Here is a 27,790-nt window from a genome sequence, read left to right as displayed (position 1 = left end):
AAAGTCATCTCATATTGACCTTTGGCTGAACCATCACTTTTAGGAGCGTGTTGTCGTTCCATGCCTGCAGTCTGTGACTGTTCATAATTAAAGACAGGAATTTTAATTGGTTACAAAACGTTGCACAATTTCACCTGGAAAAACAGGCCTTTTGCCAAGACGAACACAGACAATTCCATGCTGCCATTCTTTTTTTTCCTTACCCTGCAAATGGGTCTGAGACAAAACATATGAGGAAGGAGGAACTCCTCCAGTTGCTGGTCAAGGGAATGTATAGGGTCTGAAGATCAGATGTCTTCCTGGAAATTTGCCACAGAGACTGTAAGACGGATTCCCATTCTGGGATACACTCCAGACACACTGGCAGCAAGAACATAACCATTTTAAGAAATTCAGCTATGGCAAAGGTGTCTCTCTGACACAGTGTTCAAGTGCATATGTCATATTTCAGATTTACTATATGAACGCATTATTATCCGTTATTATGCTGTTACTACAGTGAAAGTATGAAAACATGATTTAGTGGACTTATTCAATCTAAAACATTTTATCCCAAGTCATTTTGGAGCATTTCTATTGGTCCATTCGTCATGACATTTTGCCACAATACAAAGATTGAATTTATTATTCAAAATGTCAGATTCAAATTATGTAAAAAAGTGCAAAACAGCAAAAATGGAGGTTCAAGGTTTTCCCATGATAATGATGTAAAGAGATTTCCTTTCAACTGTGGGCACTGAGCTGTTAGCAGCTGTTCTCTCACTTTCTCACCTCTTTCATCTCACATGCAGTTGATCCTTGCCTGAACTGGAGACTGGTTGCAACACTGAAATCTGCTTTCTATGTACACGGCACAGTCTGTGTTGAGATTACATTCTTTTCACCTAAACAGACATTCAGTATCTGTTTGCTAACAGATTAATATTTAAACTGATCAATTTGTTTCATCTTTCTCAAAAACACCCCATGCTTATTTTCCCCAGGTTCTAGTGTGTACGCTGTGAATCTCCACATCCACATGCTCTGATTTCTAGGTTTCCTAGAACCTTTTCATGTTTTATTTGATGTACTGTATAATATAGTCATGTCTGCTTGTTGTCCTGCAGCTCCTGTTTAAGTATGATTTGGTGAAATATGACATGCTGAGAGAAGAGCCTGTGAGAAATGAACAGGGTTTCTGTGTGCCTGTTAAGAAAGGTATGCAAAACATTTCTTTTCTTGTATCCCTGAAAAAAATCAATGGCTGCCCAATAAAACCAATACGGACAAAGCCAATTGTAACAAAACTGAAATTTAACACTGAAGTTTATCATCACTAATGATTAAATACCCTCTAATGCCTGGATATTTAAGTAAATACTGTATTCGTATAAGTAGTACTGTATTGCTCTTGGTGGGCACAATATGATAAAGAAAAAAAAAACAACAACCAAAAGATGACTACACCCTGTGTGTGTCAATGTTTAGGCTTGCTACAGCATTTAGGAAAAATAAAATGATTCAGACCCTAAGGCAGCATTTGAAGGCGTAAGAATTTATTCCATAACATGATTAATAATGATAATTAGTGGTACTTATCTGTCTGTTTCTCCAGGTGAAATGGGTCTGCTGTTGTCTAGGATCAGTTCTCAGAGTCCCTTCTTTGGTTACGCCGGGAGCAAACAGCTGACCGAGAACAAGCTGCTGAGGAATGTGTTTGTGAAAGGAGACGCCTACTTCAACACAGGAGACCTGATGGTGGAGGATGAGGACAATTTCATCTGCTTCAAGGACCGCGTGGGCGACACTTTCAGGTACGGCCTGCACGTGGAGAGAGTCTCTGCTCTGTTAACTTCTTCATCTGTATGGACGAGGAGTCTAATCACTGGTTCAGAATCAAGATCCCCTTTGTGAACATCATTTAGTGATTTTTATGATATTATAATAATATTCTATTAAGAAGACAAAAACACTACAGGCCAGTTTCCCAGTTTCAGGGACTAAGCCATGAGCCATAATCATTTTAATGGAAAATGTGTGTGTGGTCCAGAACTAGGCTTAATCCCTGTGTGAGTAACTGACCTAAGATAAGATACAATAATATAATCAGTAGACACATGTAGTGTAGGTTTTTTTCTGTAATGAGAGAAAAAAAACAGCAAAATAATAATGGCACTAATTTGTGCACTAGAATCACCATATGTCCAATTGTTTGTGGACACACAACAGCTTGTCTTGCCCCTGTAAAGAAGCATTGCCAATGGAATAGGACTCTCTGGAGCTAATAAACATAAGCCTGTGGGCACTATGCCTAATGCCAGGCTTGGGCTAGAGGGGTATAAAGTCTTCCCAGTATTGAGTTGTGGAGCAGTGGGAACTGTGTTCGCTAGAATGATGGTGCTCCATCCAATACTGTTGGGATGAGATAGAGTAGTGACCATCCAACATCCTGACTTCACTAACACTCTTATCTCACTAACACTCATATCTTTACAGTTACTCCCAACACAAGCATCGTACACTCTTTTTTAAATGACCATTCATTTCAGAAAAAAAAACAATGAATTAGCAGGTGTCCCAATACTTTTGTCCATAAAGTGTAGCAGGTAAAGTACAAAAGGACAGTGCTACAACCCATAATGTGACAAACATCAACAGCATGTAATCACAGTGTGACAGCTTAATGGAGTCTTGTAAAAGCAGAGCTGCTGTATCTGGATCATCTCTGGTAAATTGTAACTCGTAACTGACTGAAATACAGTGACGGTAATTAAAAACACCTGCAATAACAATGTCATATGAGTTGAATATTACATACCTTAATGTTGAATATTAGAGGATGTGTAGCATAGTAGTCAAATGATATTCTTACAGCAAGCACAATCCCAAACCAGTCACTATTCCAACAGACTCACATAATTCCTTAATAATCTCCAGTCCATTTGTTTGTGTAACACTGTGTTTACAAGGGTTGTAATGATCTGCCAGGCCTTTTTTTAAAGATATTTTATTGAGCCCACATTGCCAGTGGTTATAAACCTATATTATTATCTCTGTATCTGCAGTCATAGGATTTTCTAAGTGAAAGTAGACCTGTCATGTACAAAGGTTACAGCATGTTTATATGTTATGTTTTTTCCTAATATATTAAACTGTTCTCTAATTTGCAGAAAATGCCATACTCAAGTTTTCTTTCTGCTTTTCCAGTTACAAAGTAATTTAACAAGGGTGTTGCATTCTCAGCAAACGACTGTACACAGTCATATCAGAATATTATGGCCTGATTTGGAATGAACTCCCATTATATCAGCTTTTTTTCCATATAGGAGCATTTTGTAGTTCTATAATTACAGTACTACAATTACTATAGTCCATCTGTTTCTCTGCATACATTGCTACCTTTCTGTATTATTTTGTATGATATTATTTGGGTGGTGGGTCATTCTCAGCATTGCAGTGAGACTGCCTTGGTGGTGGCGTGTTAGTGTGTGTTGCGCTGGTACAAGTGGATCAGACACAGCAGTGCTGCTGGAGTGTTTAAACACTGTGTCCATTCCCTTTCCACCTATTAGACACTCTTACCTAGTTGGTCTACCTTGTAGATGTAATGTCAAAGATAGATGCTCATCTGTGCTGCAGAGGTTGCATTGATCATCCTCTAGTCCTTCATCAGTCGTCACAGGACGCTGCCTACAGTTGGTTGGATATTTCTGGTTGGTGGACTATTCTCAGTTCAGCAGTGACGCTAAGGTGTTTAAACACTCCAGCAGCACTGCTGTGTCTGATCTAATCGTTCCAGCTCAAGACACACTAACACACCACCACCATGTCAGTCAGTGTCATTGCAGTGCTGAGAATGACCCACCACCCAAATACTACCTGCTCTGTGGTGGTCCTGTGGGGTTCTGTCCATTAAAAAGCAGGGTGAAAGGAGGCTGACAAAATATGCAGAGAAACAGATTGTCTGCAGTCTGTAATTGTAGAACTACAAAGTGCTCCTGTATGGTAAGTGGAGCTGATTTAATGAGCTGGGTTCATTCCAAACCAGGGATGGTCATAATAATCTGATCTGAAGTCAATTCTAGCACAAGCAGGTTTTGGGGCAGGCTTATCACTGTTATGTAATTATACTGCTGACTCCAAGACACATATTTTAACATGTAATGCATAATTATTATAATGTGAGCTATTCTTAACCAGGTTCATGTCATAAAATGATCCTACTGTTGCAGATGCTTGATGACCTTTAAGTAGTGATAATATCATAATATTTTTAACATGCATGTGTTACTTGTAACATGCATGTGTGTTGTTTGCAGGTGGAAGGGAGAAAACGTGGCTACTACAGAGGTGACTGAGATTCTTGGGCTTCCAGACTTCATTCAGGAAGCCAATGTGTATGGTGTGGTGGTTCCAGGTACTGTGTGTGAAGAGGACATTTTTTACCAGAAAGTAGTCATATGAATGGTTGGCGTCCAACTGTTTATTGCATTCAATAAATTTACACTATATGAACAAAAATATTGGGACGAAGAGTTTATCCTGTTTTTGCTGGCATAACTGTCTCTACTGTCCAAACAAGGCAATGCTGTGAGGATTTGATTCTATTCAAATATGCCAATATGCCAAGAGCGTTAGTGAGGTCAGAATGTTGGCTGATCACCACCTCACCATATCCCCAACTTTCCAACTTATCCCACAAGTATTGGAGTATTGGAGCACCATAATGGCAGAGAACACAGCTCCACTGCTTCACAGCTCAATGCTGGAAATATTTATACCTCTGTTGTCCACTCCTGGCAGTAGGCATGATGCCAATAAGTTCATGTTTATCTGCTCTAGAGAGTCCTATTCTAGTGGCAGTACTTCTCTAGAGGGACAAGACTGTGTGGGTGTATTTGCACATCTGTGTCAGCAATGGGTGCAACCTAAAGTAGCTGAATGCATTCATTAGAAGGGGAGTCCACAAACATTCAAACATATAGTGTATGTCAGTCTCTGGACATTTATTGACCCTCATATTTTAGTGCTGCACTGGGCAAACACCTAGTTAATCATTGATAGGCAGTAATGTTAAACATCCAATTTTATTATTACTTTAGCCTCAATTACAGTCTGCTTAACGACATTTTATAAGGACGTTATACGAATCAGGATCAGAGGCCAGTGAGAGGTGGTCAATCCATAATGATTCAAGCAGATCCACTATGTTGAAAGGTCCCTAAAAACCATTTGTTATTTTTATTATTATGAGTCATAAAATTAGGCCGATTCCTATGGGATATAAATATGCTTGCTAATGTCTGTAATAAGAGTCATAACTGTTGTCATTTTCAGTTACTTCAGTACATGACTCAGTATCGGACTGGTAAAGTATAAAAGGAGTAAAAAAATCTCTATTTGTACCACAGGACATGAAGGTCGAGCCGGCATGGCAGCGATCATTGTGAGGCCGGAGTGTGTGTTTGATGGGAAGAAGCTGTTTGAGTGCATCCTTGCCCACCTACCAGCCTACGCTCGCCCGCTCTTCATCAGAATACAGGTAAAAACCTGAACACTGCGGGCTCCCGAGTGACGCAGCCATCTAAGTGTCGACCCTATCATCGAAAGGTCATCAGTAATGCCAGAGCTATCTGTGGCTGGGAGTGGCAGAGAACATAACTGGCCTTTCTCTCTTTGGGTGGGTAGAATGGCCCTACCTCTCCCCATCACTCAGCACAGTGCAAGGCAGCGTGGGCATCTGCCAGCTGAATTTAATAGAATTGGCAGCTAGCGTTTTCCCTCAAATTTGTCCAGCGGTTCAACGACCGTGTATTAGCAGCAATTCCAAAAGATATGGTTGGCTGGCTTAATTTGACTTGGAGGAAGCACATGCTAGCTTTTATCCTTCCAGGGCTGATAGCACTCCTTTTAAGCAGTGCAGTTTGTTAGCACTAGGCTTGGGTTACCAAGTAACATAACAGTCAAAACGTATTCCATGAACAGCACCATTGTTTTAACCTCATGCAACAGATTCAACAGACATAGTCATATCTATGTGTACTGAATTTCACAGTTGGATACATTAGACAGGCTTTATGGTGATTATAATGCATGGTGCATGGTGATTTTTGAGAAGGACAAAAGAGATTACTCTCTTTATCAAGATGATCTAACACTAACACTGACAGTCTTTTGGAAACCTGGGCTCAGGGTCATTTAACAAGGGTAGTGTGTTCAGAATTTTAACACAAAGATGAGTTTATTTTTGTCCAATAAAATCTGACAATTGTAAACACTAAGTGTGTTCATGCAGTCTCTTTAGTGGAGAAAACGTACCTGCTGTGGCTCAACGTTTGAAACAAGTCTGCCCTCTAGAGGTTTTTGTACCCCTAGTACAGGGATTTCTGTACTTACATACAGTAGCAGGCCATATCATGTTAGCAGTAGCATTTTATTTTATTTTAAGACCATTTTAAGTACATAAAATTACAGTTTTTCAGTTAGTTAATACATCTGTTTACAATATTCAGGAAGAAATATTGAGGGAACTGTTGATGGACTGTTAAAGTAATTACAATTAAAAATGTAATCAGTAAACACTTAACATTACTGTTCAAGTCAGAGATCTCACTTTCATGTGTAACTGTAGGAAAATAAATATAAACAGAAAATTGCATCAAACTCTTTGAAAAATCTGAAAGCAAGCAGGTCACCTTGCAGCAGTATTAGGGAATTGCTCTTTTGTGGTCCTGTGCTCCCCCTAGAGTTGAGAAGTGGAATTTGTGTTTTGAGCCACTTGCATGTATTTCTGTACTTCTGAGCAATACAAAACTGGCATCTGAAGTGAGAGAAGCATGTTGATTGAGGCGGTAGAGTAATATTACAGATTTTAAATGTGATTTTAAATAGAAATACGACTCTCCAAAGTTACAAGCTGCAGTTCCCAGCGTGCTGAACCCAGAGTAGCAACGTTAGAGACCGTATAGGTTACATTATCAGGTAAAATGCAACATAATGGAGCTATAAAAGAATGGATGCTGTAATAAAGGTGGACTCACTAAGTACTGAAACATGTACTTGTACTTGTACATGTAATTATATTTAGTTTTTCCCTGATGCTGATAATTAATGATAATGTAATGGCTGTTTTGACTGGAAATTAACTGACTTCAAAATGATCAAAACCATTGATTTCAGGGGTCACATTACTAGCTGACCTTGTAACCTGTTAGCTGATGTTGGGCATTATAAACATATAACCTGAAGTTGCTTAGCAAAATAATAACTAATTACCATAGACCAGAAGCTTTACCAACATAACCATTTAGAATGGTAGGAAGCTCCACTTATACTAAATTGAACTGTATTCGAACTGTATTCAAAACTTACAACTTAAAAGAGATTAAATTGTTAAACACATTTGAAGAGCTGATTTTATTTCATTTCATTTTGGGGTCTAAAGTGCTATAAATCACAACATACCAGATTTTCAAATTTGAGCTGTATCCTCCCTCTCTTTGTTTAGGAGTCTATGGAGATGACTGGGACATTCAAGCAGCAGAAGTTTCGTCTGGTAAAGAGCGGATTCAACCCCTCCACCATCAGTGACCCGCTCTACTTCTTGGACTATACAGAGAAAAGCTACATTCCTCTCACAGACTCCATCTACGAAAGCATACGGGCAGGCCAGCGGAAGCTCTAGCTTTAAAATGGCTAAAAGGCTCCATCACGCCAGCAGAGCAGAAGCTGTGCCATTACAAAGGAAAAGCTTCGATGTGGCCAACTCATTTGTAGTGTTGTATATTTGATGGGGCCTGAGAGCAACCCAAGATGGACGTCACTCTGAATAATGGATTGCTTCCTCCTTTGTGAGCATTTCACACAGACAGCATAAGTTAATAATAAATTAGAGAGTTTTAATGACTTGCGCGACCTTTTGCGGAGAGCCGGTAGGCTGATCTGCAGGATAAAGAAGAATGAGTCTGCCTCGATCTCAACAAAGCCGGTCTGGTGTCGGGTTCTGTCGACTCACCGGCTGCTGCGGTCCATCTGCCGCAGTTCTAGAAGGCCCAATTATCCACCTTAACTTTCCCCTTGAACATCTTATGATTATTCTCCTCAACTTGCTCTCTCAGGTGGTCATAAGTAGACATTAGCACAGAAAACAGACACAGCTGCTACCATCAGAAAACTTGAAACTTACCTAATTTTGCTCTACATGGAGAACATTCCTGTATATTAAAACTGCTCCCTTTATTTACATGTCCAGGTATAGACATACACTACCATTTCAAAGTTCAGAACTACTCATCATGTTTATTTAACTGGAGATGGCACTGATCTGATCTCTTGTACTGTGCTGATATCAGCAGAACATGCTGGATCTGATTCTGGAGAGGAAAAAAAGAATGAAGCTTTGAGATGTGATGTTAGCTGTGCATTTCTTGGCTCTTGGCCTTATTTTTGGGAGATTGCAAGTTCAACCCCTGGCGATGCCACAGCCATCCGTGTCCGGGAGTACCAGAGAGCACAAACTTGTCTCTGTCTCACACTAAGTGGGTAAGATTGCACCTCCTCTACCCCCATCAATCAGCAGGAAATTTGTCTGGATGGACTTTTTGTTAGCTGATGAAACTAGCATGAATTAGCAGTGCCAGAGAATGTTCTTCTCCAAGTGTGTTTAGATTATGAGGAGGCATGTTCCCTTCCCTTTCTTCCCTTCCTTCCAGACATTTGAATTGGTGTGATACATGAGTCCCCTGGTCAAAAATGATTACATGCGTAATTTATTTTGTAATCATTGGTTACAGAGCAAATGAGAAGATTTGTAAACATGCAGGTTTGTGGTGCTTGTGGTGGATAGCTTGCATTCTATCAGCGGTGGAGTGCCTCATTTTAAGTAGTAGTAAATATGAACTGGAACAGATGTAACCACAATGTAATTCAGTTCTCTGTCAGACACAGTAGAGGGTGCTATTGCTTTCAGGGGTACAGATAAACCCCAGAGTAAACCATGCAGTAAAATCCTGTGCATATAAGCAATGACATGTATGCCAACAGATTCCACAGAAACACTGATGAAAAGGATACATTTTTGATGGTTATTGTTGTATCGAGGTCTGTAAAGGCAAAAATACTTTAGTACCGAATGGATTAGGTTTAAGTGTTTCCTGTTTCCAGCTTCTGAAAGCAGTAGAACTGCTGTATTACTGAACGCAATGGAGAAATGACACAATGAGGGAAACTAAAAGCATCTGGTTCACAAGGAACATCAATTTTATGCCATTTATGGGCACATCCTCTCTCAGTATTAGATGATTTACTCACCCAGTCACTGAACAGCACAGTGATACAGTTTATAGAGATTACAGTAAAATATGCAAATAATTATCAAGATTGGAGCAGAATCATACGGTCTTGGTAACTGTACTTGGAACACTGGAATCTGACCTCAATCCCAGCTCTCAGCCTGGAACAGCAGGTGATACGCCAAAAATAAGCTCACACAAACTGAAATGTGCTCCCAGTTAGAGGAATACTGGACTAAAATGGACAGGCACTATTTAAGGGACTGATGTAATGCTCACCTGACAGGACTGATGTTGTCATTAAGGGAACCAAGAACCAAGAATCAGAAAGAAAATCATGCATGCCATTAATCTTTGGCTGTGAATGGGTGGCCAGAGGAGGAAAGGTCTTAAAGCCATAGATGAAATGATGTCACGCCGCCTGCCTTGTTTATTCTGTTTTCAAAGCCCAACAGCTGCTGCTCAAAAAGCAGCTGCCAGTCCAAATGTGCAGGCACACCTGTCTAATACCTTCCTAATTCGACTGTGCCAATGCTGTCCATTCCCGAGAGCGAGATGCACATGTACAAAAGATGCCATATTTTCTGAAATGGATTTAATGAAATCAGTGACAATACATGCTCACACTCCAATAGTCAGACTGGAGTGTGAAAAAAGAATAAAAAATAAGTAAATTAATAAATGATTATTTGTCTTTACAGATTTATTCCACTACATATGCACCAATCAGCCATAACATTAAAACCACCTGCCCCTCATGCCACTAAATCAGTCTCCGACCCATTAAGGCGTGAACTCCACAAGACCTATGAAGGTGTCCTGTGGTATTGAAACCAAGATCTGAAATCAAATCCCTCAAGTCTTTAAAGTTGAGGCCTCCAAGGATCACATCAATGAGCCTTGGGTGCCCATGAGCTTGTCGCCAGTGGCCCTTCCTTGGATCACCTTTGGTAGGTACTGACCACTGCATACTGGGTGCAATACCTGCCGGCTGTTTTGGTGGTGCTCTGATCCAGTCGTCTAGCCATAACATTTTGGCCCTTGTCAAAGTGGCTCGTTGCCCACTTTTTCTACTTCCAAAGGATCAAGGACTGTTCATTTGCTGCCTAATATATATTCTACCCCATGTCAGCTGCCACTAATTCCATAATCAATGTTATTCACTTCACCTGTTGATGGTTTTAATGTTATGGCTAACCAGTGTATAGCTTTAATGAAGTGGATAGCATGTAGTGAACTGTAAGATGTACAGTGAGGTCCAACAGTCAGAAGGTTTGCTTGCATTTAAAGCTGGAAATACAGGGAAACCTCAGGAAAGTTTAGAATTTCAAAAATTCTAAAACAGAAACAATAACAATATCCAAGACTCTGCTCTCTCTTCCACGGAAGCTCGTGTTCAGATGACTCTCAGGTAGATCAGGTGTACTTAACAGAGGCCATTGCACACATTTGAACAGTCAGTGAGAATTCAGTCCATTTTGACGTTAAAGCAGAGAGGGGAAACACCACCAAATATTAAGAAAATATGAAAATTGTGTTATATTTTCCATTTTTCAGATGATAGTTTGTTTATAAATTTAGCGATAAATTTAGACAATACAGAATAACAAAGGCATCTTTAAAATGTTCTCACACTACATCTCCAAGACTTAAAATAAGATAAGTAAGAATTCAGTGGCACTGTAGAGCTGTTTACTGTAGAGCTGTGAGGTGCCCACGCCTGGTCATGAAGATCTATCACCCTGCACAGTTTACTTACACACCTGATCCAGCTAATCAGAACTCTGCAGGGGGGGGGTAGATGGGGGGGGGGGGGTTAGGGGGTTTGCGGTAGATCTTAATTGGGCACCCATGAGGTGATTTAAGACTGTGAGAGCTTCATTGTCTTCAAAATTGTTTTAATATAATTAATGTTGTTTTTTACATCTTTCTTTCTAATATGGGTTACAGAAATGAGCTTCAGGGTTGTGTGCTATAATGGAATAATGTATTTGTAATAACTTTTTTTTTGCTTAAGAGAGTTAATTTTATGGTGATGAATATGTTCATATCCATAAGCTGTCAATTGCACCTGTGCAGTAATGAATTCGTGTTTGGTTACTGAGTCTTCACTGAACATGGCTACTGTATTTGCAGCTGATACAAACTGTTAGGATTACTGTAACAATCAGAAAACGCCAGTTATTAATAAAGTCTTTTGATTGGTTAATGTGATTGCTTTATTAAAATATTAGACATTCTACTACTTTAATTTTAATTCCCATTTAAGAGTGCCCTAGAAAGCTTATTAAAGAGTATTTTAAGTTGTAAGCTGCTCTATGATGTACAAATAGTAATAGGAGCAGTAGCAGAGCTTTAACAGGAGCACTGTAATCATAAGTGTTATCTAGTCTTACCACATAGTGCTGCTGTCCCTACAGTGAGGTGAGAGATGCAGAGGTGACCCGATCAGCCAGGGATTAGCTTAATTTTTAGCCTGTGGCACACTGTGCCAAGCTGTTTCAGGCTTTTGATTCACTCTAAGACTGTGTTTTTACATACAGTCGTGGTTAGAAGTTCACATACACTTACAACGATCATGCATGGCATGGCATGGCAATATTGGGCTTTTGGGGATTCTTTTAAACTGTCCTTTTTCTGGTCTTAGAATGAGTTAAAACGCATTTCTATCAGTCCATTTTTATGGAAATTTGACAACATTGAAAGATTTCACATCTTAAGCAGCCAAAACTTGCTGCTTAAAACAGCACTTCTTGTTTTCCAGGTGTGTTTTCCCTGTTAGACTGTTTTAACAGGTAATGGCTCTGATTGCCTACTGTTAGTGTGAGTCCTGGGTTTCTCATATGAGCATTGCGTTTGTTATTAAAATAATAAACCAACAGAAAACACAGAGCTGTTTATAGGAGAAAGGTAGGGCATTTCGAAGCTGAGAAAAGAGGGGAGATGAATCAGAGCTGTGGCACAACACTGTTCAGAGCCAGCACAACAATTTGAAAAATGTCCCGAAAAGGAAGAAACCACTGGTGAACGAACAACCACCACTCCAACCGGTCGACCACGGAAAACAGCAGCAGCTGATGGCAGAAAGACTGAGAGTTGTGTAAAGTCCTAAAGCAGCCGCACATCAGTAGAGGAAAATGCGCCAGAGATTATATGACGTTTTCATTTTTAACGTCACAGAGTTTCATTCCAGCTGATTGGTTGATTTATCCAACTCCGTTTTAGCCGTTTTTTGACATAATGTGTCTCTGCCAGGTCTTTACATTGTGTCCGTATCAACAACGTCCTGATGAATGGGTCAATAGAAATGCTCGAAAATGACTTGAGTAGGAACTGTACCAGTAAAAACAGTAGATTCATTTTTGTAAATTCAAATTGAATTAGTATAATTAGTTATAATGTTCCTTAAAATCGCGCCAGTTGAAATCGCCACTGTTAAACGGATAAATCTCTGCCTTATAGGAGAGCTGAGGTAACGCTGGACTCTCCACATTAATAGCGCGAGTGTTTGTGGTGAAGCATGTATCGACACGTTTATCAACGCGCTACAGCACGAAGAGTCGAAAAGAGCATTTATTGTTGGGTGCATTTCGGTTTTTCCATGTTTTGGTTACCGTGCGTAAATACGCACCAGATGCGTAAAACGTACCAAACGCGTAAAAGCGCACCAGACGCGTAAAACGTACCAAACGCGTAAAACGTACCAAACGCGTAAAAGCGCACCAGACGCGTAAAACGTACCAAACGCGTAAAAGCGCACCAGACGCGTAAAACGTACCAAACGCGTAAAAGCGCACCAGACGCGTAAAACGTACCAAACGCGTAAAACGTACCAAACGCGTAAAACGTACCAAACGCGTAAAAACGCAACAGACGCGTAAAACGTACCAAACGCGTAAAAGCGCACCAGACGCGCAAAACGTACCAAACGCGTAAAAGCGCACCAGACGCGCAAAACGTACCAAACGCGTAAAAGCGCACCAGACGCGTAAAATCCAACCAGGTGCGTAATACCTTAACGTTAAAAACGGTTTGAAGCTGCTTCTTTGGATTATTTAAACTTTGGTTTACGTGCAACTCAGCTGCAACTGCAACTCAGCGTTCTGAGTAAATTCCTCCAAACCTTGTACTTCCATCTCGTATTTTTGGTTTTGACATAATGTGGCAGTTGTTCTTTTTGCATTGACTTTCATTACAAGTGGAGGTTTTGTCTTACTTCTGTAAAGTTAGCATTTTTACATTTTCTTTTTTGTGACAGCAACCATATTTGCACTAACTATATTGTGAATCCTCAGAGAGTGAGGCATCTGGACTGAGGTTAAATGTTCAGATTATTGTGGGTGCCAGCAGCTTTACAGATGTGCAGGTAGGTGTGCTGCCTACTTTAGGATGTGCTGAATGGTGTGCCAGCTGTTTTAAGATTTGTCGAATGTTGTTCCAGCTGTTTTCAGATTTGCCAGTTGGGGTGCCAGCTGCTTTAGCACGTGCCAAATGCTGTGCCAGATGTTTTAAAATGTACCAGTTGGTGAGCCGATTGGTGAGGCAGCAGCTTTAGGACGTGCCAGTTGTTATGCTGGCTGTGTCGTCTCGGTTCGTCTTCCTCTGGAGATGGACTTGTTATTCAAAAAGGAGAGTCTGTAACCGCCGTCTTTAGTTGTAACAATAATATATTTTATTTCAATCGAAAGAACAGTGTGGAGAGAGTCTGCCAATTCTGGGTGCCCCTCGGTCTCTCTCTCCCCGACTTAGGAATACCTTGAGTTTTTATACCCTATTTCACGTCACATTCTGTTGGAATGTTGCCATATATGGAATGTTTACATTTCATCCATAGGGAACAGTCATTAGCTCCACCATTACATACGTGGTCCATGGCCACATCTGGACAGCATTTAAATCACTGACACGTCTGCCCAAAGGGATGTCCAAATCTAAACAGTATCTTATGTCTGTTCAATTTGTGTATATTTGGTCAAGAAACGGGGCCCCCTTTCTTTTCTACATCTTTCTCTGTGCGGCTTACCATATCACTTCTCAACTCCATACCATTCCTTCAGGCCTATGAACATCTGCAAAGCCAATGAATATACTACAGCTGCTTTAGGATGTGCTGGTTGCTTTAAAACGTGCCAAATGGTGTGCCAGCTTTTTTTAATGTGCCAGGTGATGTGCTGGCTGCTTTGGGATGTGCCAGCTATTTTAAGATGTACTGGTTAGTGTGTCCTTTATATTTATGATGTGTCGGTTTTTGTGCCGGGTACTTTGGGATGCATCGGTTGGTGTGCCGGCTGCTTCAGTATGTGCCAGATGATGTGCCGGCTACTTTAGGATGTGCCAGATGATGTACCGACTGCGTTAGGATGTGCAGAATGGTGTGCTGGCTGCGTTAGGATGTGCAGAATGGTGTGCTGGCTGCTTTAGGATGTGCAGAATGGTGTGCTGGCTACTTTAGGATGTGCAGAATGGTGTGCTGGCTGCTTTAGGATGTGCAGAATGGTGTGCTGGCTGCTTTAGGATGTGCAGAATGGTGTGCTGGCTGCTTTAGGATGTGTTGAGTGTATTCCAGCTGCTTTAAGGTTTGCTGGGTAAAGTGCCAGCCAGTACCCGGCAGCAGGGAGGTGTGCCGGCCAGCAACACAAATGCTGGGTACAATGCCGGCCGGTTTATGAAGCATTGAAGCATTTTAATCTGGCAGTTGTTCTTTGCGTTGTGTTAAAATGTCCTGGTAAATAGACCAGTAGAAAAGCTCCAGACTTTACATTTAATCTTTTTAATTAAGTCCATTGAGAGAGAGAGAGAGAGAGAGAGAGAGAGAGAGAGAGAGAGAGAGAGAGAGAGAGAGAGAGTAGGAGAGAGAGAGAGAGAGAGAGAGAGAGAGAGAGAGAGAGAGAGAGATTCGTCACCGGTTGGCCCACGCGGCTCGGTGGGCGTGGTCATCTGAGACCAGCGTGCCGTACAGCTCTAGGCCGGAGCGCGAGCTCCCCCACTGGCGCGCGTTCTCATCATCATGGCGGAAGCTCACGCGCACGGCGGCGGTAGCCCGGTCCCGGTGCTGTTGTCCTTCTCCGTGTTCTCGCGGCCCTCCGCTGTGCCTGCGGGGTCGGGCTATGAGGTGCTTATCCAGAAGTTCCTCGCCATCTACGGCGCGCAGATCGACATGCACCGCAAGTTCCTCATGCAGGTTTTCTCGGAGGAGTGGGGCCAGTACATCGACCTGCCCAAGGGCTTCACCATCGCCGAGAAATGCAAGCTTCGATTAGTGCCTCTTCAGACGGACGTAAGGCTGGCTTGTGCGGACGCTGCTGTGCTCCGTGTTCCTGCTCTGCGCTGTGTCGTTTTGTTTGTGTTCACGTGAGGAACAAAGAGTCCCTCACTGTCCCTCACTGTCCCTCACTGTCTCAGTCTCTCACTGTCTCTCTCACTTCGGGGACTGACAGGCGGGCTTTACACATTGTAGCCCACCACAGGGCCACTCTTAGCCCCTTAATTGCTGTCGTCTCGCTGTTGTGACCAACATGTGTCGCTGGACTTGTCCTCTAGACGTCGTTAAAATGTCCAACTTGTTGATTGTGGCAGTAATGAAAGTGAAATGTAGCCGTGACGTCAGAGCCTTGCTGTGACAGTGGGGGTGGTGGTGGTGGTGGGGGTGGTGATTCAGAGTTAGCCTAGCTGGCAAGACCTCTGCCCTTGTCGTGTTGTGCACTGCTGTACTGGTGTACTGGTTGTAGTTGTAGTGGTCTCCACCACTGCCCTACATAGTGTCCAGTGGGCTGACTGCAGCCTAAGGGAGCCATGTAGTGTAGCTGCTGTGAAGGAAGTGTGTGTTCCCTCAGTAAGAGTCCCTTTGGGGTCATACACACACAACCACTGGCTGTAGAATGGCCTGTTTACGTCTTGCGAACGCATTCAAGCAGAAGTTGTAGCTAAGTATGGCTGATCTTACAAAATGGGCCACATAATCCTCAGAGGCTTACAGCTTTCGCGTGACATCTGTTTCTGTGTGAACGTGGGTTGAAAGAAAGGGGGAGAGACTTAAAAAGTAGCGTATTTACATGCAGGGAAACCGGCTGTATAGCATAGTACATAGTATAGTGGGCCTCCAGTGCTTTCAGCTCTTTTTTTATTATTCATCCTGTGCTGGATTTAGAGGATGGCATATGGGTTAATACCAAATGATCTCTAGCTATAGTGCGCTGGACTAGAAAAGTGACCTTTTGATCAGGCCCACACAAAGACCCTCCTCTATTATATCTGCTTAAATAAAGCCCATCCCAGTGGAAGATCAGGTGTAGTGAATCTCTGAATGGATGAGATGAACCTGGAGTAGATTACACCCATAATCAGTCGGCTGAGAACAATACAGCCCCGAGAGCTTACTGTGATATTAATAGCGCTAAAGGTGAAATGCTCTGTGCCTGAGCTTGTAATTGTTCCTCTCTCCCCTCCTCTAGATCACGACGCTGGGCAACATCTCCCCAGCCACCACCGCTTTCTTCTGCTGTGACATGCAGGAACGGTTCCGGCCCGCCATCAAGTACTTTGGAGACATCATCAGCGTGGGCCAGAGGCTGGTAAGACTTCCGTCTTCCTCTGTCTGACCCCATTCATCTCTCTCGCTCCCTCTCTTTTGCGCTCTCTTTCCATCACAATCCATTCTTCACGGTCACTAGACCTTTGCTGTCTGGTGTGCTTATAAACATTTCAGTGACAGTGCCCAGCCCTAGTCCTACTCTGTATGATGACCCCCTGTCAAACGAAGGCAGGAAGGACATGACAGTTTATAGTCTTCAGGCCTTTTAAATGATTTTTTTAATTTATTGCTTCCGTGAGCTCTCTTCAACACACAGTACGTCATTCGGTTTGACTGGGCTGTGTCTGACGTCAAGACGCTTTGTGAGTGCTCTCTTTTCCCTGTGTCTCTAGGACCTGGATTTTGTCTTGCATAATCCATTTCAGTCATAGATTGAGGTCGACCCAGCCGTTAAAGGGGGGCTGTTCGGTGGCACTAGTTGTACAGAAAGCAGGGCGCTGTTGCATTCTGAACAGGAGTGTGTACGTAATGTCATATTGCCTTTCTTGTTTATTGTTCACCTGAGTATTGATTGCACTGATATGTGTAGTTTTCAGCTTGTGAATATTAATGAGACACTGCTGACTGGCATGCCCTGTGTGAGCTGACAGCTATTGAATTCATTAACAGCCACAGTACTCTGGACGGTAGGGGTGGGCAGTATGACAGGACTTTATTGTTGTCTTGAAAATACACTGGGGCTCTTCACCAATATCTTCCTTAAAATGATGGATCATCGTAAATTGAACGAGTACTAAATGTGAAAACGCTGGTGAGAGTCAGAATGTTTGGGAAAACTGCGTAAGTGGGTTTTAAGAAGACATTTCCTTTTAAAATTAGGTGGTAAAAAAACATCCCTATGGGGCATTCCTACATATGAGTGTGTGTGTTAGCAGCTGCTACAAGAGCAGTATTGTTGATATATTCATCGTCCTAGCTTTTGTCTATCAAGATGATTATAAGGTCAGCGTTAAAACATCCCTAGACAACATGAAAATACTTTTCTTCACAGTTTCTTCAGATTTGGTGCAATAAGGTTAACAATGAAGTCAGCAAAGTTAAAATGTCTGCTAAATTGAATAGTTCTAATCAGTCATTACGATTGGTCTCGTGTGAAATGCTCAGTTCTAGAGACCCTGCTTACATCTGGCATTAACATGCACTTTGTATCTGGATAGTATCTAAATCTGCTTTGATTCTTTTCACACTTATCATTAAAATAGTTTCCAGTGTGACCAGATGACATCTGATTTTACTTCCTGCAGACATCATTTCCATGTAACTTAATTTCTCATCAAAATTGTTGTGCTGTTGAGAGCTGTACAACCCGGTGGAACAATACATGGTTCTCTCATTCCTGTAACAGCTCTGTAAGAAAATTCAAATGATGATTTAAACCAATATGGATGAGAGCTGTCTCTGACCACCTCCTTACACCTGGCTTTTCATGCAGCATAATCCGAATGTGATCCAATCGCCGAAAATGCATGTTAACGGCAGGTGTAAACAGACCTTTAGACTAAGAATCTACTGCATAATTTCACTTACTCTCTCTTTTTTCACATGCCTACTGTAAAAGGAAAATCAACGTATTTCATTCTGAGGCTAAATAACAGGGTTGTAAACTAGCTTGTAAAACCATGTCTGAGCATTTTTCGCAATAAAGTTAAATTCTTATTATTTATCAAATAATAAATATGGAACAAACACATTTTGTTGCATCTTTTAAAGTAAATTATGTAGGTCAAAGTAATCCAGGGCAGTCTTAAACCTAGTTGCATTATAGATGAAGGAGGGGTAGATTTTAATACATTGCCAGGCAAATTGTATCCTCAGTAAATAAAGAGAACTTCAGCCTTTCAGGATAGTTTGATGTGATATGGTGCATCACAGAGAAATTTACAGCCTCAGTGAATATCTTAAAGGTCTCGTTTGCATTTTGCAGCCTTCTACGAGATCAATGTTGCAGGGGTCATTAACGCAAATACAATTAACAAAGAACATGTTCTACATCCCAACTCTTAAGTAGAACAAATTGAGGTCCCATTATGTTGACTGAAAGCTCCTAAACTACGTCATCTACAGCACAAAAGCCCTAAAAGTTACCTGTTAAGGATATTGTTAAAGGCTGTTTTTCCTTGTGTAATGTAGCTTCAGGGAGCTCGTATTCTGGGCATCCCTGTCATCGTGTCGGAGCAGTACCCCAAAGGCTTGGGCAGCACAGTGCAGGAGATGGACCTGACAGGAGCCAAGATGGTCTTTCCTAAAACCAAGTTTTCCATGGTGCTGCCGGATGTGGAGGCCTCCCTGGCTGAGATTCAAGGAGTCCGTAGCATTGTCTTGTTCGGCGTTGAGGTCAGTGACCATCCTGCCTTTCCTCTGTCATTGTCGTTCCTGTAGGAGACTGTAGGAGTGGAGGCAGTAGTGTTGGATACTGTGGGGGACACTGCCATCTAGTGGCAGAAACTGCATATTGTTGTGTTGCAGTTTTTTTTTATTTATAATGTGTATACGTTTTCTTTTTACAGCAGTTTAAATGGCAATAGTAAAAACCACAAACACATAACACTAATGTAACTCTGCTCCTGTTTGCATAGACTCACGTGTGTATACAGCAGACGGCTCTGGACCTGATTGGGAGAGGTTTTGAGGTGCACATCGTAGCTGATGCAACATCCTCCAGAAGCATGATGGACAGAATGTTTGCACTAGAGGTAACAAACATCTATACATGGATGCAACCTGGATATTTATGGAGGACAAAAATGGTCACATTGGGAAAAAAAAGAACAAACTGCAAATAAATTATTTATTAAATAAATGGGAGTCACGGAAACAACCAAAAAAACAACAAATAAGTGAATATAGGTCACAAATAAAATGAAAAAAGTCAATATCAACACAGCAGGCGCTAGACGGGTAGCACTGCTTTTCCCGTTGGGTGTCACATGGTTTAAAATTAAGAGTAATCAACACCCGTCCTTCTCTAAGGTTAAGCAGTAGTGTGTCGAGTTTGTCTACCTCATTAGCATACAGGAGGATGAAATGCAGAAATTAATAAATCTGTTAATAAAGAAAGAAAGAAGTGTATAAATATAAACATAAATCTAAAAACATACATACATGCATAAATACATGTAACACTTATTTGATTATTTATGCTTTTATATCCCATATTAATGATTTTATGTAAATTTTTCTTTTAATTAATTCATGAATTAACTAATTAATTAATAATGTATTATTAATGTATGTAATTATTTATTTATTTATTTATTTTTTGTCTTCTGTACACACTCTTGTGTTTATTCTTTAACATATAATGACATCATGTAGTCTGTTGTGCTCAAATAGAAGTGTTTGCTGGGTAATTTTGCTCTGTATGCTCTCCTGGGCCTGATTTGCAGTTGTTTGTAATTTGTGTAGGGGGGAGAGGGGGGGCTTTTTTCTCTGATCCTTTCTTCAGCATAAGCAGGAGCAAATCAAGTTTGTCATCACTAGACTAGAAATTCTTAGTTTCAGGCTAAAAAAACATGTGGGTCACAGCACTGAGCGGTTTGTTGCTGCATGAAGGAATGCTGAATTCTGATTCTGTGCAGACGTTTGTTTTTCATATTTCTGATCATTCGTCCTGCTGGAACCATTTACAGCAAAAGTGAATGCTTTAGTTCCATTACCAGTCACGCATGCCTATCCCACAACTCCATGCTTCTCGAATGTTTCTGCAGATGCTGCAGTTCACATGTTAGCTAGTCTTCAAGTCTTCAGTAAAATTTAGATACTGATTTTAGAAAATATGCTGAACAGCCTGGTTAGACTTCGTTCCTACAGGCAGTTCAACACTGATGTGATTACGGATTTAAGCAGAGCAGTTTATCTACAGTCTGGACGGCAAAGCCACACAAAATCCCACTTATTCTGAACAGATTCCTTCCACAATTGTATTTTATATTAGGTAGATTTGTAGACACACAATTCAGTTTGACCAGTCAGATTATGTTTACGTTTAAGGCATTTATCAGACGCTCTTATCCAGAGTGACTTACAAAAGTGCTTCACTGTTTACTAAGAAAATACCTGTAGCTAGTAATACCTCTAAGCTTAGATACTACCCAACACAAAAGTTAGGGTGGAAACCATAATAATTGACACTACACTTCTCCCAAGTACTCTTGGAAGAGATGGGTCTTCAGTTGGCATTTGTGAGCGCCTCTACCATTCGGATTAGATTTCATATCATGTGTCGTGTGTATTTCTTCTTTTTCTGTTGACACACTTTATAATGTCAAGAACCATAACCATTAACAAAGTCAGTGCTACACGTTCATATATTTTAGCTTAAACATGCAGAGTTGAAGCATTTAACAGTTTTTTTTTTTTTACCAGTGGAGTAGAAATATTGGGACACCTGTTCATTCAATGTATCTTCCAAAATCAAGGGCATTAAAAAGAGTGAAAATTTGATTGGGTTAGTGAGATCAGGATGTTGGATGCTCACCACCCCACCTTTATCCCAAAAGTACTGGATGAAGCACTATCATTTAAGAGAACACAGTTCCACTCTTCAGCAGCTCAATGCTAGGGGGCTTTATACCCCTCTAGCCCACGCCTGGCAATAGTCAAAAGCCGATTTGTACCACGAGCCCTTTGAGCTTCAAGTACGGCTCGACTTGACCCAACATCCATTAAGAAAACAAGCATCCAGGCCTTTTTCTGTCCCGGCACCGAAGTGGTGGAACAAACATCCCCCGGTTGTCAGAGTCTCTCGCTGTCTTCTAAAGCAGACTGAAGACCCTCCTCTTCTAAGAGTTTTGTAATCTCCAATAAACAGTGAAGCACTTTTGTAGGTCGCTCTTGAAAAGAGCTTCTGCTAACTGCCTTAAATGTAATTGTAAATTAGTGCTTTTACTTTTTGAGCAAATGCGAACACATTGTGGCCAGACAAGCCAATTTGGTCATTTGTAAGTAAGTTAAAGTCTGAACACTGCAGTCTAAACATTAGGGGTAAGAAACAAATCTCAGACTTTGAGTTTGTAGCTTGTTTTTTGCCCTCTCTTACGTTGTACGACTCTTTTATTGTGGTTGTAGTACACAGTGATTGTTATTGACACGTCTAAGCCATTTTAGCAAATAGTTTGATTGTTTTCTCTAAGTCTGAATGGACTGGTTTGCGTATATTGAACTTTCCAGTGGTAACAGTTAGGACAGATAATTGTAATGTTTAGCCTGTTTCTCTGAACAAAATCTATATGGGCATTACTGTCTAAGAAAAGATAGATAATTGCATTGTGGTCACCAATACTGCATTATTGGAAAATACATTCATTTCAAGCCTCATTGCTTGTGTCCCCATCTGACAAAGTGTTTGTGCTTGGGATTGGGACATTAGCATTTGCGTCAGTATCGATTTTAGTCTCTCCCCTTTGGTTGACAAATTCTGTCTCGCAGAATGCTGGGGTTTGGGGCCTTATTTAGACTGAAAACACCCACACTTAACATTGTCATAACGTTGTTTAAAGTGGTGGAGTGGCCAAAAGTCAAATTTACAGTTTTCTACTTAACCCAAATGTTGTCTAGTCAAGACTGAGTTGCCTGAAGTTTGCTTACTTTGTTTTATACTGAACTTTGGAGGCTAATGTAGCCAACAAGTAATGTAAGCAGGTATCCCACTACTTAGAATCATGCAGACTACACAGATCACCACGCTTACCTCAAACTGATTGGAATTTAGCCACCTCAGACAGGCTGTGTTGTTGTGTTTTGGCTCTGTATGCTATACAGTAGTCTAAAATGGTACAGACAAAATTCAGACCTCAGGACTGTGGTTATGATAAAACGTTTGTAAACTTTATTTTATGCCCAAACTATCGCTTTAAAACACTTAAATAGGTTTTCTTGAACCTTAACAATATTGGAACACTTTTTTGGAGCTAGCAATCCAAAGAGACCCTCTAACCACACAAAAATAATACAATACACACAAAAAAGGCTAATAATGCTACATAAGGTTGCTTTAAATATCCATGCAGTTTTTGTGCTTTGATTTTTACACAGAACCATTGCCTTCTTTGAGTGTAGTCCTATTGCACCCACCGCTCTGCACATTGTATCTTTTTAACACAAAGATAATTCTTACCAGGGCTACCTGGGCTCGGATTAGTTGAAGCATAAAAAACAATGGTAGGAACCCCTAAACAGTACAGCACCCCTCATTTAGTCCTTTGCTGATTTTTCTAATAAATGTTCTGTCTTTCAGCGCCTTGCACGAACTGGAATCATTATCACCACCAGCGAGGCTGTCCTGCTGCAGCTTGTAGCCGACAAAGAGCATCCCAAGTTCAAAGAGGTCCAGAACATCATCAAGGCCAGTGCTCCTGAGTCCGGTCTGCTGTCCAAGGTGTGAGAACGTCCAGCCAGTGAAATGTGAGACGCTCGCGTTTGACTTGATGCAGTCTGTGGGTTTGCAAAATGCTCTACAGATCTGAATGCTGTTGAATTTGATTTTCAAACGTAGCCGATAATTCATGTGTTTCAAATCATACCAAATTCGTTAAAAAACAGGTTGAAACTGTAATGTTTTAGGTGGTGGTGGGTTAGACAGTGTTTACTCTTAGATGTCTGTACTATGCTTGAAAACAAAACTGGATAACTGGCCTAAGGCTACACAAGCTTACTGTTTAATGGATGTCTCATTGTTTAAGTTGAAACTGCTCCAAAACTGCTGGAAGATGGAATTAAATGTTGTCCTGCAAAAGGCTGAGGACACCATTGGAATTTCAATTGCCCCCGAAAATGCATTACACCACAGTTCTGTTAATCTAGAATCTGTTACAGTGGTATATTGATTTGTACGGTCCAGTAGTTTTAATGGTTGGTAAGTTCATTATAGTGTTGCAGTCATAAACCATGTTGAATGTCCATTAGAGCAAAGACGTTAAGACTGCTAATGTGACTTTAGCGAGTAAAGCAAAGGTAGAATTGACAGATCAATGAACTGAAGAAGCATTAGGGGTGTCACTGCTTTAGTTTGTGAGCTGAATTCATATGACGTGAACTTATAGAGGGGTAAATGTAATTTGGGTGGGACTGTATTTCTGTGGTGTTTTGCTTAAATAGGGCTACAGATGAGAAAGGAATTACATGAAAAAGTATGATTCTGTGTAAAGGTCCCCAAGTCTGGCATAATTCCCAGATCTTTTGTTTATTTCTCCTAAAATGTTCCCATTCACTTGTTCACCAGCTTTATTTATTTAGATCCTTCTTTCTCAGCTGTAGATGGGCTGTTATGGTATTAAAAATCCTAGACAATATGGAGAGCACCACAAGCAGACTACCTCTTATTTTATGGGTTCCTCATTGGGCAAACTTCTAAGTATGTTACAAACTATTAATTAAACCCTTAGGAAATGTTTGCGTGTTTGTTAAGGTGTAAAAATGTTACCTTAATTATTAAAAATGTAAAATAAAAAATGCAAACTTTGGAAATAGGAGTTTGAGCTGTTATGGAATAGTTGGTTGTTCTGGAATTGTGGCTTGTGCTTAACCCTTAGAAGTGATTTACTACTCAAATGTAATTACGTAGTTAAATACATAGCAGTAAATTATCATTCAATGAATATTCTGATTTAAGTCACCTCTTTGCCCTCACTGAAGTAAATCTGTTACTATGACAAAGAAGAAATCTGATCTGAAATCAGTCCTCTAGCTTAGGATCTACTTTATGAACTTCAGCCCCAACCTTTCCTTTTTTTGTAGTTAGAGTAATAACATGGTGGGGAGTGTATTTTTATAGTTAAGAGAAAAAAAGCAGCAGAAAATAGTCTGGGAAAAAAAGCTCAAATACAGTCCAAGCCCTAGAACCACAGAGAGGTTAGTTAGGCTTCAATGTTCCACTGTATAAAATTGTTCCACACTGCAGACTCTCAACTGTTTTGTTACTTTTTGAGAGCACTTCTCACTCTATTACGGCTGTAATAATATCTGTTAGTGGTGCCCAAACAGGTAAAAAAACAAGGAACAGAACTGATTGCACTTAAAATCACAAATACTAAATCCATTAAAGTATGCCTGGATGGGCCTTTAATCAGGACATCATCAGGATTTCTCCTTTTCTTCGATGAGTGATGAGTGAGAAATTTAAATAACACCAAACTTTAATCACTGGTGGTAACTGTGACTTCTAAGGGTAAAAGTCTTGGTCTGTTAATTGAATTATGATTAGAAACATTTACCCCATGTAGCACTCTTTAGAGTTACTGGTCACTGATTTTCTGTTGTATTTGTGTTTGAAACTTTTTCTGTGGGTTTTTTTATGTGGTATTTTTGTGTTTCCTGTGTTTTCTAACTTTGTTCATGCACAAAACTTAAATCGCACTAAAGCTACATCTTCCTTTAAGTCTGGAAGGGATAAAGGGATAGGTGCGTGGGCTCGCTGCCCAGTGTCTGGTCCAGATTCTTTCTCTCTGTTTGTGTTTGTTAGTTCTTTTACAGGTCTGGATGCACTTAAGCCAACTTCGCTGAAGCATTTTAGTTTTCATTTGGTATTGAAGGAAGTCCTATTACTGTCTAATATGCAAAAAATATGCAAAGACGTAGATTCTCAATGCAGAGTAAGCAGTTTCTGGAACTACAGGCACTTTCAAAGTGAGTGAAAGAAGAGGGCAGGCCTTTTTCTATTGTGCTTTTTGGCTATATATGACATGGCGAACTTGTGATTTCTATGTACGTATGTTTGAATTCATTTTATGACTGACACTTTACTGTTTTAAGGTTATACTTTTAAAGTTTTTTTTCTAGAAAAATAACAAACTCCAACATTGCATAGTCATTTAATAATAAATCAACCAATGAAAATGATCTACAATCAAATGAAACAAAATATTGTAGCATTAACTTGCATTAAAAGCTTTCTGTTGTGGAATGACTAATTAGGAGATACAAGATTGAGTTTTCAATGTATTTTCAGTGTGTAGAATGTCAAAAGTCGTGTGTAGTATGTTTTACTTCAACATGTAGCATGCATGTATCATTGCATTCAAATGTGACGTATCATAAATAACAGCAGAAAACTGGAAAAAGAAACTCTGCTGATTGAAAAGTTAATGAGCCACAGCACAGCACATCTGGAAAATTAAGCTGTAAGTCATTGTTACAAAATGCATTGGTGTAATAGTGGCACTGTAGAAAGTGCCTGTAGTTCCACAGGCAGGCTTCTGTATTTTCCATCTACAGATTATCCACACAATAAGTATGTCTCCACTGAATTCCCATTTTCTCACATTTTCTTCTTATCCCTACATGTCCTTGCAAAAAAGAAACGCTTAAGCGTGTCCAGATCTGAGGTGAGCGTGCAGAATTAATCCAGCCTCCAACTGATAATGTGTGTAAATGTGTGTAAGCAGAAAGAATATATACAGTGCCTATTTCTGAGCAGTCCAAACTGATTGTACCTCTTGCATTTAGCCGACTTTCTGACGTGACAATATAGATTTACCTGTATAAGAACAGCTTTTTTGTAACCGCTTACATTCACAATGTAATAAATGTTTATATGCACTATTAAGCACCTTGTGCATGTGTCAATTCTTCATCATTTATTTCTCTAATTAGAAACAATGGCTGAAAGAAGGAATTAATCAGTGGGTAAAAAATATTTCGAATGCTTCTAAGAAGGAAAGGTGTGGTTGGACCTCCTGGATATGCAATAAAGCTTAGTGGGAAAACTAATCATGGGTTATTATTTAAGATCAGAATTACACTTAAAATGGACTTCTATACCTTTTATGTTCTCATAACAAGGACTAAAAACATATAATTAAATAAATGTCCATATCTATGTTATATCTAACGTAAAGCAAATAGCATGGGACTGCTTCAGGACTTAAACAACATGCTATTTTTATTTTTATTATTAAAGAAACTGAATTAAGTTCTGTATTAGAGAATTCTTAAGTAGACTGTAATCGGGCCATGCAGCAAGACGATGATTATGACTTGCAGCCAGATTCACCCACAACAAATTAAGATTTATACACAACAAGGTGAAGGGCTGATTTAAAATGATAGGAAATGCTGGTTGCCATTACTGCTGTTGGAGGTGGTGCAATAAGGTATAAAGATATCAGAGCAAGGGAAATCACTTTTACCCACTGTATATATGTCCTATAGGGCCAGTCTTCAGTAAGTTTGGTAGTTGTTAATTGATGAGTTGAATCAGGTGTATTTGTGTAGGGCAACCAGTGTAGCCCAGATAGATTCACAAGGAGCTCCCCGTATATATTTCACTATTGGAAAGGAGTGCATGTTGAGGCAAAATAAGCCAAAAGAAACTGCATATTTGAACCAAACAGTACACACTTTTCATGAGTTTTTTGTCATATTTTATCAGTGATTTAAAATATGGTTTTGAAATTGTAATTTGACCATAGGTTTCACGTATATGGGCATTTCTCCATTCACAGAGGTAGAATAAGACTGTTTTTATTACCTGAATACATTGTTTGCTTCTTTTTGGCGTGTTATATAGCTAGCTAGAATGCTTGCTTCTCTTAAGTCAGATTGACTCTAGTTCAATTGACCATCCTGCCCATGTTAGCTAGATTATGGTGATGTCACATATAGGTCAGCTTGCATAAGCCTTCTTCAAACACATAATGTATTTTATCACTCTGCCATAAATGCTTCTTTTAAAACATGTCATTGCTCTCTTCACACTTCGGTCAACTGGCCATTGTTACATACCCGTAACGATGCATCATTTACAGAACCCTTTTTGGTTTGTCCCTATGTCTAAAGTGGCAGTTTTCATTGTCTGTTTGTAACACTCATGCTGCCCATCTTATCATGTTAAAAGTCCCTAAAACGAATACAGTATTTATTTGTTTGTCTATATTTTGATCTGTTGCAGCCAAAGACTGGAACTTGTTACTAAAACATTAAGACTACATAAAAT

At 40.3% G+C, this 27,790-nt stretch overlaps 3 protein-coding genes across 3 annotated transcripts in view; all 3 read left to right on the top strand.

Moving 5' to 3' along the window:
* slc27a6 (solute carrier family 27 member 6) overlaps positions 1-11,038 on the top strand; it is a 29,402-nt gene extending 18,364 nt beyond the window's left edge. Inside the window, exons 6-10 of the mRNA XM_072658785.1 lie at positions 1,107-1,197; positions 1,595-1,793; positions 4,299-4,396; positions 5,391-5,521; positions 7,487-11,038. Coding sequence (XP_072514886.1) covers positions 1,107-1,197; positions 1,595-1,793; positions 4,299-4,396; positions 5,391-5,521; positions 7,487-7,663 — 696 coding nt within the window. The 3' untranslated portion in view covers positions 7,664-11,038. The remainder of the gene's footprint in view (positions 1-1,106; positions 1,198-1,594; positions 1,794-4,298; positions 4,397-5,390; positions 5,522-7,486) is intronic.
* The window catches only part of vaspa (vasodilator stimulated phosphoprotein a), a 212,962-nt gene that overhangs the window by 42,006 nt on the left and 143,166 nt on the right, over positions 1-27,790 (top strand). The window lies entirely within an intron of this gene.
* isoc1 (isochorismatase domain containing 1) lies at positions 15,214-26,401 on the top strand. Its single transcript, XM_072659033.1, has 5 exons — positions 15,214-15,546; positions 16,721-16,840; positions 18,991-19,194; positions 19,437-19,553; positions 23,096-26,401. The coding sequence occupies exons 1-5, from the start codon at positions 15,277-15,279 to the stop codon at positions 23,240-23,242; spliced, it is 858 nt and encodes a 285-aa protein (XP_072515134.1). The 5' UTR covers positions 15,214-15,276; the 3' UTR covers positions 23,243-26,401.

This window comes from Salminus brasiliensis, chromosome 16, assembly GCF_030463535.1.
Source record: "Salminus brasiliensis chromosome 16, fSalBra1.hap2, whole genome shotgun sequence".
NCBI classification, from domain to species: Eukaryota; Metazoa; Chordata; class Actinopteri; order Characiformes; family Bryconidae; genus Salminus; species Salminus brasiliensis.
This window is presented reverse-complemented; position numbering and strand designations above follow the sequence as displayed.